At 42.8% G+C, this 15,646-nt stretch overlaps 1 protein-coding gene across 1 annotated transcript; it reads right to left on the bottom strand.

Annotated features, from left to right (window-relative positions):
• Nucleotides 1–1,501: 1,501 nt before the first annotated feature.
• LOC108126510 (uncharacterized) lies at nt 1,502–2,204 on the bottom strand. The gene has a single exon (XM_017243117.3). It carries the CDS (start codon nt 2,097–2,099, stop codon nt 1,719–1,721), a length of 381 nt encoding a protein of 126 aa, XP_017098606.3. The 5' UTR covers nt 2,100–2,204; the 3' UTR covers nt 1,502–1,718.
• Nucleotides 2,205–15,646: the final 13,442 nt, after the last annotated feature.

The following is a 15,646-nucleotide window of genomic DNA, read 5'->3' on the forward strand; positions in this document are numbered from 1 at the left end:
TGAGGCAGGCTTAACAAATGAATTATAGGCTCGGGTAAATTTAATGTGCCACTTAGTTATCGGGGGCAAGTGGCGGCCGGGCCGAGGGGATTGGGGCTTTTATTTTTATGCGAATTATAATAAGGCACGCCAGCTAAGCGACTTCCTTCCGCTTTGGAGGGCTTGACCCATCGCTGTTTGTCTTTGGTGATTTTCATTTTTAAATTGAGTTGAAAGTAATGAAAATGCAAATTCGCTGGGCCAGCTGCTGTTGCTTCTGTCGGACACTTGGTTCTGGTCGAGGCCTTGCAATTGCAGGCTCCTGGCATTTATGAAATTTATATGCATGTCAGTTGGCTTCTTGAAGAGAGCGGGACTGAGGGGCAACCTCATCCTGGTCCTGGCTCTTGGACCAAGTCAACAGCATGGAAAATACAAATGAAGCCAGTGACAAATCTCATTAATCACAGCGACGGAAAAGGAGCCGGAGGCGAAGGATTAGGGGGCGGGGCTAGTGGCTGAGTGGGTGCAGCTGTTGGCGCCTTGAAATCTGGGATTATCAGCTTAGCAGCTGCAGTTGTTTCCCCTGATTTTGTTGTTTCCCGGCTACTTGTTGTTCTCCTCCTTGGGAGCTGGGAAGATGGAGCTGCAAAAAGTGCATATAAATTGAATATTATAAATTTTCTTATTTTGCAACTGCTGCTTTCACTTAGCTGCTGCCAAGTTGTAACTTCATTTAAGTCAATCGTTTGGCGCTTTTTTCTCCACACTTTTTTTTTCTTGGGCTTATTCATTTTTTGTTGCACGCAAATTGTAAACAAGAGAATTATGCAAATGAATAAGTTGCCGCCCCAAGGCGACATAATGAAATATTATCGAAGCCCGTGCCAGTTGCCTGATGCCCATTTTGAGCAAATCGAACAGAAAATGAACTTTCAACTGTCAAAAAACGTAAGAAAAACAGAACCTAGCCAAGAACGGAAGAGAGAGAAACTTTTTACTTCTCGGCAAGGACTTTTTGGTGTTGCCATAAATTCCATTTGATATTTCTGCAAACTGACAAGGTATGTCAACGCAAGATAAGCAGCCCCAAAATGTCCGGAGAACTGTTTCATATATAAATTATACTTTTTTGTCCCTTACTGGGTGAGATGAATTTTTAATTAAAATTTTGGTGTGCGAAGATTGAATAGGAAATGAAATTATGCAACTGGAGATGCATATTAAATGCATGTTACTTTGTCGAGCTTGGGATAGGTAAACAAAATTCCATTTACATACAGATTTGTCCTCCAGTGTTTTGTATTTGTAAAATTATATTTTTGTTTGGAATATTTACTTCGTTAAAAGTTTCATTTTATACTTTTATTGCAGAGACCAAATACATTTATTTGTTTTCTTGGGTTTATGTTTGTTATGACTGGAAAAAATAAAAAAAAAAAAAACAGCATAATCTCTTGTGTTATTATACAAATCTTTAATGCAAAGATTAGTCATCGACATCTTTCAATAAACAATCGAATAATTTTAAACAGCCAATAACAAGACTTTGAATATAATACTCACTAATATTTGTATAATTGTTACAATGTAATCATTTACAATTCAATAACTAGAATAGATTGCTATACAAGTCGTAATAAATATGCACTTAGTAATATAGGTCGTCTAATTCTTATCACCTTGTGTGCCAAATGTCACCTAATTTGTATGGAGGTTAATAAACCGTGTTTCCGTTCTCAGAAGGCAAACATTCGTATGCTTAGTGCGCCCAGGGTGCACTCTCCCGCCATGGTCCGCTCATCATCCTCCAGCTGCCGATGACGCACCAGGGGCAGTGGCACTGCCGTCTGCAGGAAGTCCAGCGCGGCGTTCAGTAGGCTTACTTGGAGCCAAATTAGCGAAAAAAATAAACAAGTCCATCTGTCGGGCTGAGACGGCATTCTGCTGAGGAGGTTGGAGACCCAATGAGCGCGCACGGGTATCCGGCACGAGCTGGAACCCCGACGCCAGCCCACCCCACCCCCAGAAACGTGTTGGTTTAGCTTGACTGATAAGGGCCCACAAAAAAATACTCTCAAGGCGATAAGCCACAGATACGTTTGTATCTCAACATTCATAGGTTTAGCAACATTTTCGGACGGTATTGAGTGAAAGTCCGCAGTCGAACCTCGGCCGCAGCGTTGCAAATACCGTTCGTTTCATTTTCCTCGGCTAACGGTGGAGCTCGGTTCTTCGTCTGTGCTCGCAACAGGATGCGCATTGTGCCAGGACACATGGGTGTTCTCTGCCACTCGTTTCGTGGCACGGCTAACTGGGTTAGTGGTACAAGTTCAGTTTGACGCATTCGCCTTATCGCCTGTTTCGGTTGCCAAACGTTCCGCTGTCATCGCTCAAACGGCGGAGGACACGCGTGCATCCTGGTTGCAGGATGCAAGGCTCCGACTAACGCTTCTCGAACGAAACGTCTTCATTAGCACAGAATCGCTCCTTTGCCAGCTCGCTGTCTCTCTTTCGCGCTCCTGTACGGTTCATTGCGCGATTCAGCCGCCATTTTCATCCTTGGTACATCCTTAATTGAAACTACATCGTTTACCTACTTGTAAGCCATCCTATCTACAACTTCTGTGGCAGTTCCTCCACCCGCATCCTGGGCCTTTGTCACTGCCTTTTGGGGCCTTTGTTTGTTTTCCCTCAGCGGCAGCATCTATGTACTTACATACCCACCTCTATCCGCAGATTCACCTCTTTCCTTTGGGGCGTCCTGCGCTTCATTTGGCGTTGACAGCGGGCACTCCCATCGCTTATTGGCGGAGTCTCTTTCCCGAGATCCATCTCGGAGACGCCTTTGTTCTGTTCCCCCAACCGCCTTCGTTCTGCCCTGGCTTGGCCAAAAAACGGCTCTTTTGTTATGCCAGCCGCTCGACGACAATTGCACTTGCTGATTGCCCTCATTTCAGACTTGAAATAATATTAAAAACTTTTGCTCCGTCTCGCCGCCTGCCTGCCTGCCTGCCTCTCTGCCAGCTTTCCGTCTGACTGTCTTCCTCCTTGCCACACTGCCTTCTTTCCAGGAACCCATGCCTTTGTCTTTGAATCCGCCTATGCCGCATGCCACATGCCGCCTGCTGTCTACTGCTGCTTGTTGCAATTGCCATCGGAATCGCATGTTGCAGCCACTGAACCACCTCCTATGTCGGTTCGGAGCCCCTATCGCCGTGCTTTGATTCGCAAGCTTGTTCTAGCTCTTGTTCTTGTCCTTCTTTTATTTACCACATAAATCACATGCCGGCAAAGTCGGAGGGACATTTCTCTATCTATCTACTTAGGGTTTTCACTGCTCGGCCAGGAGCACTTCCTTTAGAAGCACTGTTACAAAAATAATAGAAGGCTTAGTAATACTCTTTGGGTAAATTTCAGTTTAATATTTTATTTAAATTATTTTTTGTAGAGACTTCAAGCTTTAGCAATTACAAAGTTTTGGTAAAAACGATGTTTAAAAACTCTTTCGAAGAATATAAAATATCGATTCTTTAAGCTATTTAAAACATTTAAGAGCAACAAGAACACTTTAAATACAGCTTTGACTTTATCACTCTTTTTCAAGAACACCATAAAATAAAAACGTAATGCTGCCATTACCTTTCGGATATATGTAGTTCCTTTTTCGTCCTGCTTCTCCGGTATTTTCTCCCATAGTGCACTGTTTGTGCTCCCATTCGGGTGAAGCTGCTTATCTCCTGTTCTCGACTTTGTCCTGGTCGCAGTGTGGCCGAGTGCTTTTTGGATTGTTAGTTGCTATTTTTACGATTTCCCATTGTCTGGCCGGCCAGCTTTCTTCCTTTTAAGGCCCATACCCCCCTCATTGCTGTTTCTTTTTCATTTTTTTGGGAAAGCGATAGGACACGTATCCGCTTTTGGCGATTTCTTGGCAATTGCAGTTGTTGTAACTGTGTAATATTTGTGAGTACTTGTGTGGGGGCTTCTTGGCTTCTTTTTGTGGGGTAATTGATGATTTACAACTTATTTACGCTTCGATTGTGCAATAATTGAAAATTGCTCTAGATTCATTTTGGCATTCCTTAGGAAATAGCTAGCTGGCTTCGCCATTGGCAACGGAAATGCCAATTGGCTTAGGAGAAATAGAAATGAGCCCAAATTTAGTTTCGTAGTTAGGAGATACATGTGAAACTTAAAGCTTAATGAGTTTAGGACGTATTTTTAAATACAATTTTTTTAGATTTATATTTCGGAAATTGGATCTTTGACGGTACATCGTTGGGTAGAGTATAATTAATCTACTTGCCGCATATCAAACATCCTAAAACACATGGCTGCCACTAGACCGATATGCAGCATGAGAGGAAAATGCAGGAAATGAGAGCGGCCAGCCAGCGGATTAAGCGAGTGCAGCACAAAGGAAGCTGCAGCCACTAGTAGCAGCAGCATCAGCAGCTGCGGTAAAAACGTTCAAGTCTTGCGAAGTCTGGCAGGCAGACAAAAGCGAAATGTTGATCCAGGGACGGGCCAAAAGCGCAGATGGCCGAAAAGAGCGGGAAGGGGACGTTAGAAACGTTAGAAGGGGGGTGGACCACACACATCTTGGCAATGAGCCACGACCACACAAAGTGAAATGGATGCCGGGCCCGATCCAGGCCAAGACTGCCTTTAAATTCAATTCGCAGTAAATGAAGCAGCTCAAGAAAATTTCCAGGGCTGGCGCTTTAACAACTTTCAACTTCACTGCGGCTGCCAGAAAATGTGGCTATAATTTGTGGCAACATATGCCCAAGTTTGTGGCAGCTGGCAACTGCCACTCCGCACGCCCAATTGGCTGCAAAGAGTGCAGCCCGCACAAAAAATCGTAAATTAATTGCAGCCCCAAAGCTGAGGGGAGTCGCCACCATCACCACCATAACACTACGGCTCCACCACCAAAGCCACTTTCCCCGCTTCTTTGTTGCGTTGCACTTAGAGCTGCACTTCGGACGGGCTCCAATTATGTCATTAGACAAGGTCCAGATGGGCGGCCATAAATTGCCACCGAGGCAACCATAAACAACAGAGTCAGGTACGACAAATGCCGGCAGGACATGAAAATGTTGACTAATTTTTCCTTCAAACTCCGGCTAAGCCAACTAAGCCAAGCCCTGGCCAGTTCAGCCCAGCCCATGCGGCGTATACGCAACGTTGACAAACTTTGCTGCAATTCGTCGCTCTGGGAAGCCTCATAAATCCACTCCAGCCATCGAACCATCCCACCACCCAGCCAAAGCTGTAGATCTTTTCGACAACTGGCCTTTCCTGATCCGTATCGGAATCAATTAATTCGTTCCAACAAAATACAAATATCTATGCATTGCATTGGATATTAGTCTTAGAATAAAGGGAAAATGCAAATAATCAACGATATAAAATACAAATGACGTTAGGTGCTATATATAAACTTAATATCTTTTCAAATATTGTTCGATAAAATAATTCACTGATACGATATTTGTCTGGATTTTTAATGGAACAAAAATATTGCAAACACAATCATAACAATTATATTCGTTTTATTTTTATTAATCATGAGTCAGTAACTAGTTTGAAATTCAAGAAACCATTTTAATGATGTAGATGCAATTTCAACAATAATTATTGTTCAATTATAATTGAACAAATATTTAATTACAAAAATCAAGCTCTATTTCCGTAAAAATAATTACCTTCCAGCTCAGAGCTAAAAATTATATTTTTAATAACACTTTTTTGCATAAGTAGACGGAAAACTTTTCACTTTATTTAAGTACAAAATAAACTTTTAAAAGAGCCCCATTCAAGAATATTTTAATGGTCGTTCCACTTCTTCCTGGACAGTTCTTGTGCCGCCATGGGGCAAAAACACACTCCGGGACCACTGGTCGTGCGGTCAAAAATAATGCTCGCGGCTTATGCGGCATGGAGCGAAATGGTTGTGGTAAAAACAGCGGCACTAACAGATGCATTAGCTGCAGGATATACGGGGAGGGGGAAGGCAGGCCGGAACGGAACGGAAGAGAAACGAAGGGGTCAGAAACCAGGGACCAAAACTCTGCACATGGCCATTAGATTAGGTTGCGGCCATTGAGCAGGCAGCTGTCGCCAACGACGACCGATGGCAACTTTTGCGCCTTGGCCAGGCTAAAACTCCACGCACGATTGATCCCCTGAATTCGATGCCGTTCCCATAGCTGCTCATGATATGTGAGTTCATATATACCCAGCTCCCGTTCCTCCTTCTACTCCTGGCCCGAACCCTTCCCCGGGCATTTCCGCTCTGGTGATTATAGTTGCGCTCCATTTTGAATGCAATAAAGTCGCGGACCAAAATTAACCCAGTTTCTGGCTGACTTCTCATCGACATCGACATCTGCATTGGGCATTTGCATCAATCTGTTCGCGCTGTCCTTTCAGTTCAGTTCATTTCCCAGTAGTACCTCATGGCGTATACACGATATTCATGCTCAGTCCTTGCTGTCGATTGGGGAGTTAGAAGAAACCATTCACATACTAAAACAAATGAAACGGAATCGTTTGCCATGCTGGGCGTAATTAAATGTTGCACTTCCGTTGATTCCGGAAGCGGAGGCGACGATTTACGGCTAAGTGCAGTAGCAGCGACAATCGCAGTGGCCTGGCAACCGGATCTAAGCTGGCAAATACAAAAACCGAAAATCAAAAAAAAAGAAAAATACAAAACGGTTGGAAACACAGCAAATTAAAATTGTCGCCCACTTGGCCAAACATTTTTCCAGCTCTTATCAATAGCTCGAGTCGTCGTGGTAGTCATCGCAATTTGTAACTAACGAGTTTGAGACGATTCTGCTGCCACTTGATGGACTGTTCCCCCGGCAACAGTAAAGACCGGATAAATGTCATTCTAAGCTAAAAATGAAAAACAATAAAGTTCATTTTTTTTTTAATATTTATCTTTTATGTTTGATGATCCATTATCCCTCGTAGCTAAAGTATAAAAGAAAAGTTGTGGAATAATCGTCCATAAAATATAAATAAAAATTCAAATATTATGGTAATATAATACAAATGTCAAATAATTATTCATTGGCCATTGATGAGTTATCTGTAAAAAATTATAGCTCCAATTGAAAGGTATTTTTTTCTAATATTTTTTCATAAAAAATATTAATATAAACATATGGTTTTTTGTCTGAAAATCAGAACTTCCAACTTTAGGGGGCTTCACTTTTTATCCCTTATCCCGCCAACACCTCCATTTTCCAGCACTTAAAACGGAAACGGCGAACACTCATTGTCAAGCTCAGACTCAAACTCGGACTCGGCCGTGTTCCATTTGCCATTTTCCATTTACCATTTACCACTTCTACTGTTTTGGTTTTTTGCCTTTTCCACCGCCCACTGCCCACTTGGCTCTGTTATCTGGTCGTTTTTTTAAGCCATCGCCTAAATACTTGGACTAGAGCGTGTTAAAGTACATTTGATTTGATTTGATTTGTTGTCGACGTCATGGCTATCGTTAATGGACATTTGGCCAGACCGATGCGACACTAATCGCTCACTTACCCCCCACTTGCCACCCACCAGCAAGCCTTCCCTTGCACTATTCTAGCCACTCATGTAGCTGTCTGTCAACACAGAGGGATGCATAGAATTGGGAGGTTGCAGGGCCGTGGGCGTTAGCCGTAGGGTGGTGGGCGTGCAGTTCGAGTGCCATGGAATTTTTAATGCAATTTGTCTGATTTGTTGTTGACGTTGCTGTTGCGCGCTGGCTTGTCGTGATTTGTTGCTGATTTTGTCAGTCATTTAGTCATTATAGAGTTTTTCTACACTCACAGTTCGGTAGGGCTCAAAACGAGGGCTGGTGGTGGCGGTGGTGATTTACATTGCTAGCCATCACTAATTGTCATTCAAAATTAAGTGGATTTCGCGTTTTAATTGAAATCGTTTGCCGGATGGGGTCGGATGATTGGATGGCCCACAGACAGCATGGCACTGAACTGCTGTCTGCATTGTCTTTAAAGTCCAAATTGGGTGGATTTAGATGGGAAAGTCCTGGCTCGGTTACAGCAACATTAAAGCTTAGACAACAATCAATTGTCTCCTAATTGTTTCCGTACAAATGGGACTCTATTTGCCAGCACTAACCATTTCTGACCGTAACCACTTGCCATTAGAGACCCACAAAAATTTACTTTTCCCAGACGAAAGCCAAAAACAAGTTGAGAAAATGATTATTTTTTCAGCTCGAATATTAAGTACTCTCTCAAAGCTATAAAACCGAGTTTAAAGCCTAAAAATATTCTTAAAATATTGTTGTACTGGTTATCTTTAAAGTCATATCATAAACTGAAAATGTTCACATGAACAGCCCATTAGCATTATTCTGCAATGCAGCCTAAGCTCCCAATCGGCAATGTCAGTCCTGGCCATCTTCTATTGATATTTTGGCCAAGTCGAGACTTCCTTAGAGGCTGTAATATGGCTCGGCATTGAGTGTGCTGCAGGCTATTACATGGTTGGCAGCCACCACCTCCTCCTTATTGTCCTGCACTTGCACCGACTACACGCAATCCTCAACCGAGATCAATCAGGATTGATGAGGCGGAGGGAAAAGCTTGGTAATTTTCTTAAGCCAAGGTATGGCATTATAGCATGATGAGCCTCATTCAGCAATCAAATCTGTGTGGCCTGCACGGGTGGTAATGGGCGGCCTTGTGGATCCTTCATCCGGTGGGGTCCTTTAGTTCGGCGAGTGCAACTGCACTTTCTGCTGCTTAAATGCCTGTGAAGCAATAAAAACCTCAAAACTTTTTGCCTACTAAACTAAAAACTTGATGGTTGAAGGGCCAAATTTTAGGGCTGGGAAGCTGGATGAGAGAGCAGGAAATTGTTGACAGGATGTTAGGGGGCGGATGCGATTTAATTTGTATATTCAAGCTCTGGACTAGGATTGTTCTCGGAAAACTTTTCACCCGGCCCAAGGACATTCGGCCGGCGGAAGTGTCTGTGTTGACTTCATTTGTAGCAGTTACAGGAAATTATTTAATTATTCCAACAGCCTGGATAAAGGACGAAGTCAAGAGGCATCACCATTCATTCGTCACACGACTTAATAGCACAAAGGGATGGACTAACATGGGAAAAACAAAGTTATGACTTCATATCGCTTGACTTTGGGCCACCATGTGGCGAACTTGGCTTCTGCTCGGCCCGGCATGTGGTCGCCTTGAGAACATCAACACCCAATGATGGACTCTATTGGCACATAGTGGCTGCCAGCTGGCAATTATGACAATCCAGGAGTCACGTCCTGCCCAAGGAGCAACTTCCTCTTAATGATTTCATCGGAAAATCTTTCTTTCTTGAAAAGGTTTAGGTTTCGTGTTTAAAGGTTTCAAGTTTTTCTACGCCACTTGATGGTCAAAGTTTAAGGCTGCTTTAATCTATCGTTTAATAAAATTGCGTTTTATTTATTCAACTATAGTCATTTACATCAAAAGTTTATCTAGCGCGACCTTTAAAAGTTTTTACTGTCCACTTGTTGAGCTTCAATTATTAAGGAATCTTTACAAATGGCATATCAAATAAATTAAGTATACGCCATGGGGTCGATTTTTCTGAAGCTATTAATCAATTGCTGTCAGCGGGAGGGCTTCGAGGATGTCTGCCCCCTCCGGCAAACTACAATAATAGCCCGAAATGCCCATTTAAAGAGAGAACCTGACTGGGCGGAGGAGACGGTCAGGTAAAGAGGCTCAGATTGAACGACAAAGGCCGCCTCCTTATCGCAGGAGACCAGCTAGGACAGCGTTGTCCCAAGGCCTGTTGTCCTTTGGCAATGCCAATAAATAAATTGTTGTGTGTGTGCATAGTAAAGCAGAACGAGTATTTACAAAATGTTTTAAATCAATTTATCAGCAGGAGGTCCATAAAGAGGGACTCCTCGTTGCCTCACAAGGGTTTCTGAAGTGTATTTGCTCCTTTACAATGCAATTGTAATAATATCCAGAGTGTAAGCAGCGTTGAAAGCGGAACGAAGCATTTCCATCGCCATCACCATCTCCATCTCCATGGCCCTCTCCATATCCATTTTCATTTCCATCTCCATCAGCGTTATCCTGACAGAGTCATTGAAGTTTATTGATACGACTGGCAAAGCCAAACAGTTTTACAGTTATGACTGAACACCCGATTAAATTCTAATATGAATTTTATCGCGCTGTCACCTCGGCAGTCAGTCAGTTAGTGGAGCTCTGTCATTAAAAGCGTTTATTGTGATTATCAGGCAGGAGAGTGCCAAAATGAGTAATGGTTCCGGTGGCAGGAGATGCTGCAAGTGCGATTCGGGACTTCTCTTGGACTTCGTTTTTTATTAACGCCTGGTAAGTGGAAAATTTCGTCGAGTTGATAAAGATTGATTGATGGCGGCAGCAGCTTCTGGAGTACGGATTTGGATCTTGGGATTCTCGCTGTTTGTCAAGACAAATTGAGTTGTCATAATTCGAAATTTGGCGCCAGAAGTGTGAGATTTGGTTATCCTTAATCAGGACCAACAATGCTGCCAGTCCCTGGGTGTTTTATATTCGTCGTATACCCAGGACTAGAGCATAATAAATTTACATTCAGTAATTACACCACGCATGCCAGCGGCTGTGGCTGCAGTTAAGCGTTTATTTGGCACTCCACCGCCCGCAACTGCCAACTGCTAGCTGCCAGTTGCCATCCCTTATCCACACATACATTAAGCGCGTAAACAGTTCACGAGCTAAATTAAATACTGTTGCACAAATAACAAATACAAAGCAATGAAATGTAATTTAAAAGCAAAAAAAAAATTCTCATCATCGTGTTCAGGAAATTAAGTATGTGGTGTCGCCACCTGGCGGGGACATTTGATAAACAATGTGTAATCAGGATGCGGCCGGAGGATGGGATGGTGATCGTTTGGTTGGCGTGACTAGAGCAGTCCCGCTCTGCGGCCATCGCCTGAATGAGGCCACTGATTGCCAAGTGCTGCTTGATTAGTGCAACTATACGGCATGACTTGACGTCACTCGAGTGGGAGAGAGAGGCAGTGTTTTCAACCTCGGAAATCCTCACCTACTCTCCCACAAGTATAGTCATTGGAGTGAGCCTTTATTTTTTTTATTAAATATCCTTTCTATATTTTATCTTTAAAATATATCACTTAGTAAGAATACTTTAAAATTCTTAAATATAAATTTATTTAACTTTCCAATTTGATATACTCATTATTGGGTTTTTGAATCATCCCACAGGGCGTATGATTGATATTAATATGTTGGAAAATATGAGTAAATAATGATTAATACAAGTTTCAGTGAAAAAAACGTTCTGTTAAAAATATGTTACCATGAAAGTTCATCTTAGTGGACATGCAAATGGGTTATGAAACCCAAAGGAGTTGGGGGTGTTCGGAAGCCCGCAACTTCGGGGGAATCAAACGAAAGAAGAGCACCGCCTGGCCAAAAGAAAACAATGTCAGACATTCGCAATTGTTGCCAACTGTCAGGCCACTTGTCGCTGTCGTTGTTGCTCTTGCTGTTTTCTTGTTTTTAGAGCGTTTCTTGCTTTGGTGTTTTGGTGTTTTCGGGCGGGAAGGGTAAAAAGCAAGAAACTGCAGCCGAAATGGTTTATTGTCTCATCCCGCTGCTTTTCAGCTTTTGCCTCTGGCTCATCCCCATAGCTTTGTGTCTCAGCTGTCAGCCGGAACTGAATGTGGTGAAAAAGGAGTCAGGGACGTGTGGGTGTATGGGTGTTCCGGCTTAAAGTTCTCCTCGTCCGTATCAAGCACTCTGCACGCAGATTTTCAAGTTCGATTCATGCACTTTTTGAGCTCCCTACTTCGAGGTTGACTCTGAGTTTGGATATTAGTCTAAGCCAGCGACAGCTACTCGTCCATTTGGCAAGTTTTTAATAAAATTCGAATATACATTAAAGAGTTTAATGGGACTCTAAGTACCCTAAGGCATCAGTTTTGTGGGATTTTATAGAATAACAATTATTTAACAAATTTTTTGTAACTTTTATTTTGAATCTCTTTTTACTAACATTTTCTTGCCTAACTGAAAACCAGAGGGTTTTCTATGAAATCTGAATCAATGATTATTCTGATCCCCCGACCAATTTAGTGCTCGGAAGAAGTACAACCTATTCGAGTATTTCCCCATTTGCGTGTGCGGTTGGGTAAGCAAAAGCCGCTTAGCTCACCCAGACCGACGCACTTTGGTACTATTAGCAACAACAGAGACCGGGCCAACGAATATGGAAATGGACTTAAGCTCGGCAGTTGTCTTAAAGTTGACCCAGGCCACATTTACTTGCCCTGTGCAGCAGCATTCCTCTAACGTTATAAATAAATTTATTTAAAATAACTTTTCCCTCTGCTGTGCTGTGAAGTGCATTTAAGCTTTTGACTCCTGCCACCCTGGCATCCCGCCCATTTCGGCAAATACAAAAGTTAGCAGACCACACACACTTAGTACACACGTGAAAGGCGAAAGGATCCTGACAAAACCTGCACCTGTTTGCATCAAATTACAAGTTGAGTCCAGCTCCTAACTCGGCTCCAGCTTCCTGCTAAGGTAGCAACCTCAACTTACCTCTGCTGACCTCATCTGGAATTTTGGCCTGTGAAACTTGCTAGTCCCTTGCGACGCAGTCCCAATCCCATTTCCATTTTACACCCAACGCACTTTGTTTTCTAATTTCGAGGCTGATATGTTTGTTCCTCTACTCTTAGATATATATGTTTGTATGCATTAAGTTACCCTGCTGCAAATATAAATATTTAACATTTCAGTGCAAATTGCTGAAATTCGGTTATAAGCTGCAGCCCAGAAATGGCCAGAAGTACGTACACACGTTTTATGGACAAGTTTGTTGCAAAATATTGTTTTGAATTCATGTCAAATAAACGTTTGTCAGTCACACACTAGCTAGCGGACAAAGTAAGGTAGCAGGGCAAACAGATAATCAAACAAGGCAAATATCTGGCCAAAGTTACACCAGCAAAACTTTGGCAACCTCTAGTTTCATTTCAGTTGCTGTTCTCATATCTGTTCTCGCTGCCAAATGAAAACGACCATAACCAAACAAAGTTTTTATATTTTACGAAGCGACTAGTGTGGTACCTAAATTTAATAAAGGAATTGTGGTTCTTATAGTCTAACAAAGTGGTTAATATTATTGTATTGCAGTGTGGGAACTACTCAAGAACTTTATTCAATTCATACGGTTCTATCGTCAATATACCCTTGCCTGTATGGTATTGAAGGATCTCGAAGATACCAACACGAAAACTGTAAGCACAAACAACTTGGCCGCCCTCCAAGGTTCTGGGAGTCAAGTGGGCATCAGAAAGCTTTTGTCGGTCAGCCGCAGGTGATAAAAAGTTGAGTGGGTGGTGGGTAGGTGGTTGGATTCCCCTCAAAAAGTATTTTTTAGTTTTTCTTAACTGTGGCATCGACAAACGTTTACATTATGTTTAACAGCATTTGTGGCTGCAGCGAGCCAAAACAACAATTTCCACCGCCAAATAGTTTCGTTTCAGATGCTTTGTTTTATTTTTTTGCTTTGGAAGCAACTACCATTACTGCCACTGCCTTTGACCAATCGCCGAAAAATGTGCTGCACCGCTGCAAACCGCAGAATCATAAATATTTTATGTTGCGGCTTCCTTTATTTGATGCCACTCTCGGTCCCTCTATTAAATACTTTCGTTTAGCGCTTTTCGCGAATTGTTTCAATCGTGATGGCTGCTGCCGCGTCTAAAAGCGTAAAAGCGGAATAAAAATTATTCAAATTCTTTTCTATTCGGCTTTAATTAGAGAGAGTGCTGTGGCCAGTGTAATTAGCCCAGTGCAAGCCGGGTTCCGTGCCCTAATCCGAGCAAGTCTGCGGGAGATAAGAGCTCGTGCTAGTTTTTTATTCTGGCTTTTTAATTCGTGTTTCGCTAGTTTATACTCTTGCAACAAGCATTTCAGCTTAAATAATACATTAAAACTTAAATATATATTTATAATTTTCTTAAGCTAGAAATAGTCTTACATTTTTTGTGTTTCTAATATATGCATATGCTGGCTAAAAAGTATTAATAGTAGGGTACTTACTATTCTTTACTATACTTACTATTACTTTTTTTTAGGTTTTTCTTTTTTGGTTGCTCATTAAACAAAGGACATTAAAGTAATCAAGCGCAGTGCAATGGCCAACACGCCGAGATAATCCACAAAAGAGGGTTCCATTGGCTAAGAAGGAAAGAGGTCGAAGGTATGGCAGGGGGCTCAGACCAAGTCCGCCCGAAGGTCTTAACTGCATTTCTCCAATGGAGTTGCAAACTGTTGGTTCCGTAGTTTGTCAACTTTTGGCTGCAATCGCCCCAACACAATCATCTACCCATCCGGCGTTTAAGCATCGATTGACCCATCAGCAAGGTGACCCAGAGAGTTCCTGAACATTGAACTCTGTTGTCCTCCCAGGAGTCGGAGAGAGTGGATAATGGTAAGGGGTAATGGTGAAAGTAAGGGCGAGGGGGCGCAATTGTGACAACACATCCTGGGGGATATGTTTGGGCCCATTGTGCAGCAGCTGCAGTTGCAGTTGCAGATGCATCGCATCCAGTGCCATTGTTGCAGCTGACACAGCTGAGACAGTTGGCAAGGACAAAGTCGAGCGAAATGTTGCAATTACCATGCAGGCATGCAGTATGGCACATGACGTGTCATTATGACCAGTGATGCCAAAGATTGCAATTTTCAAATAAAAGTGAAAGTGATAAGAATTTCTTATGACTGAGGTTCTTGTCAATAGTTAATAATCACCACAAAATCAATAACTTTGTTAAAAGTCAATTGTATTATAACCAGCCACGTAGCATGAAGCATCACTATTTATGATTGTCCGTCAGTTCGTCCTCCTGGCTTTCCGTCAGTGTGCATATGTACCGCGAAAGATCAATATGTAAATAGGCCAGGGTGCGTGGGAGTGTGGAGGTGGGGTGTGTGGGTCTGTCAACACATTGGCAAAACGAAAATGAAACATTCACCTTGGGAGTCATTGCTGTGGCAACTGTGACATGCACATTTTTTGGGTCACAGAGTCGGCGGATCGCAGGGAGGTCCTGGCGGCCCACGGCTAATGCACAATTTAAAGTGCTCAACTTCAGCTCGAATGCAAAAATCCACTTTAGCACATACGAAGCACCGTGTGCCGGTGGCAGTGGCAGTGGCAGTGGCAGAAAATCATTTTCGAAGTGTTTAGTCGACTGCAAAGAAGGTAGTGTGTGAAAATTCGCGAAAATTCAGCTCACACACAACATTTTCACACCCACTCACATCCCCTGCCTTCTCCCCCTTAACGTGCATTAATTAAGCAGAGATGCCACTCCGATATTGTTGCTTTTGCTGTTGCTGCCGGCACTGCGTGTTGCAGCAACATTGCCGCTGCCATCACTGCGGTCTCCACTCCACATGCCGACTTAATTAAAGAAAACTTAATTAAATGATAACACAGTAGCAGCAGCAACAGCACCAGCAGCCGAATAAGTTATGCCAACTATTTGCACTCCTCGGGTGTTCCTGTGTCTTGGCATCTCACAGCTTGATGATCATATTGTATGCCAGCAACATGGCCAACATGGCCA

Source organism: Drosophila bipectinata, chromosome 3R (genome assembly GCF_030179905.1).
Source record: "Drosophila bipectinata strain 14024-0381.07 chromosome 3R, DbipHiC1v2, whole genome shotgun sequence".
Lineage (NCBI taxonomy): Eukaryota > Metazoa > Arthropoda > Insecta > Diptera > Drosophilidae > Drosophila > Drosophila bipectinata.

What these genes read in the sequence shown, in the direction of transcription:
- LOC108126510 (XM_017243117.3), bottom strand. Translation starts at nt 2,099, where the DNA reads ATGAATGTTGAGATACAAACGTATCTGTGGCTTATCGCCTTGAGAGTA.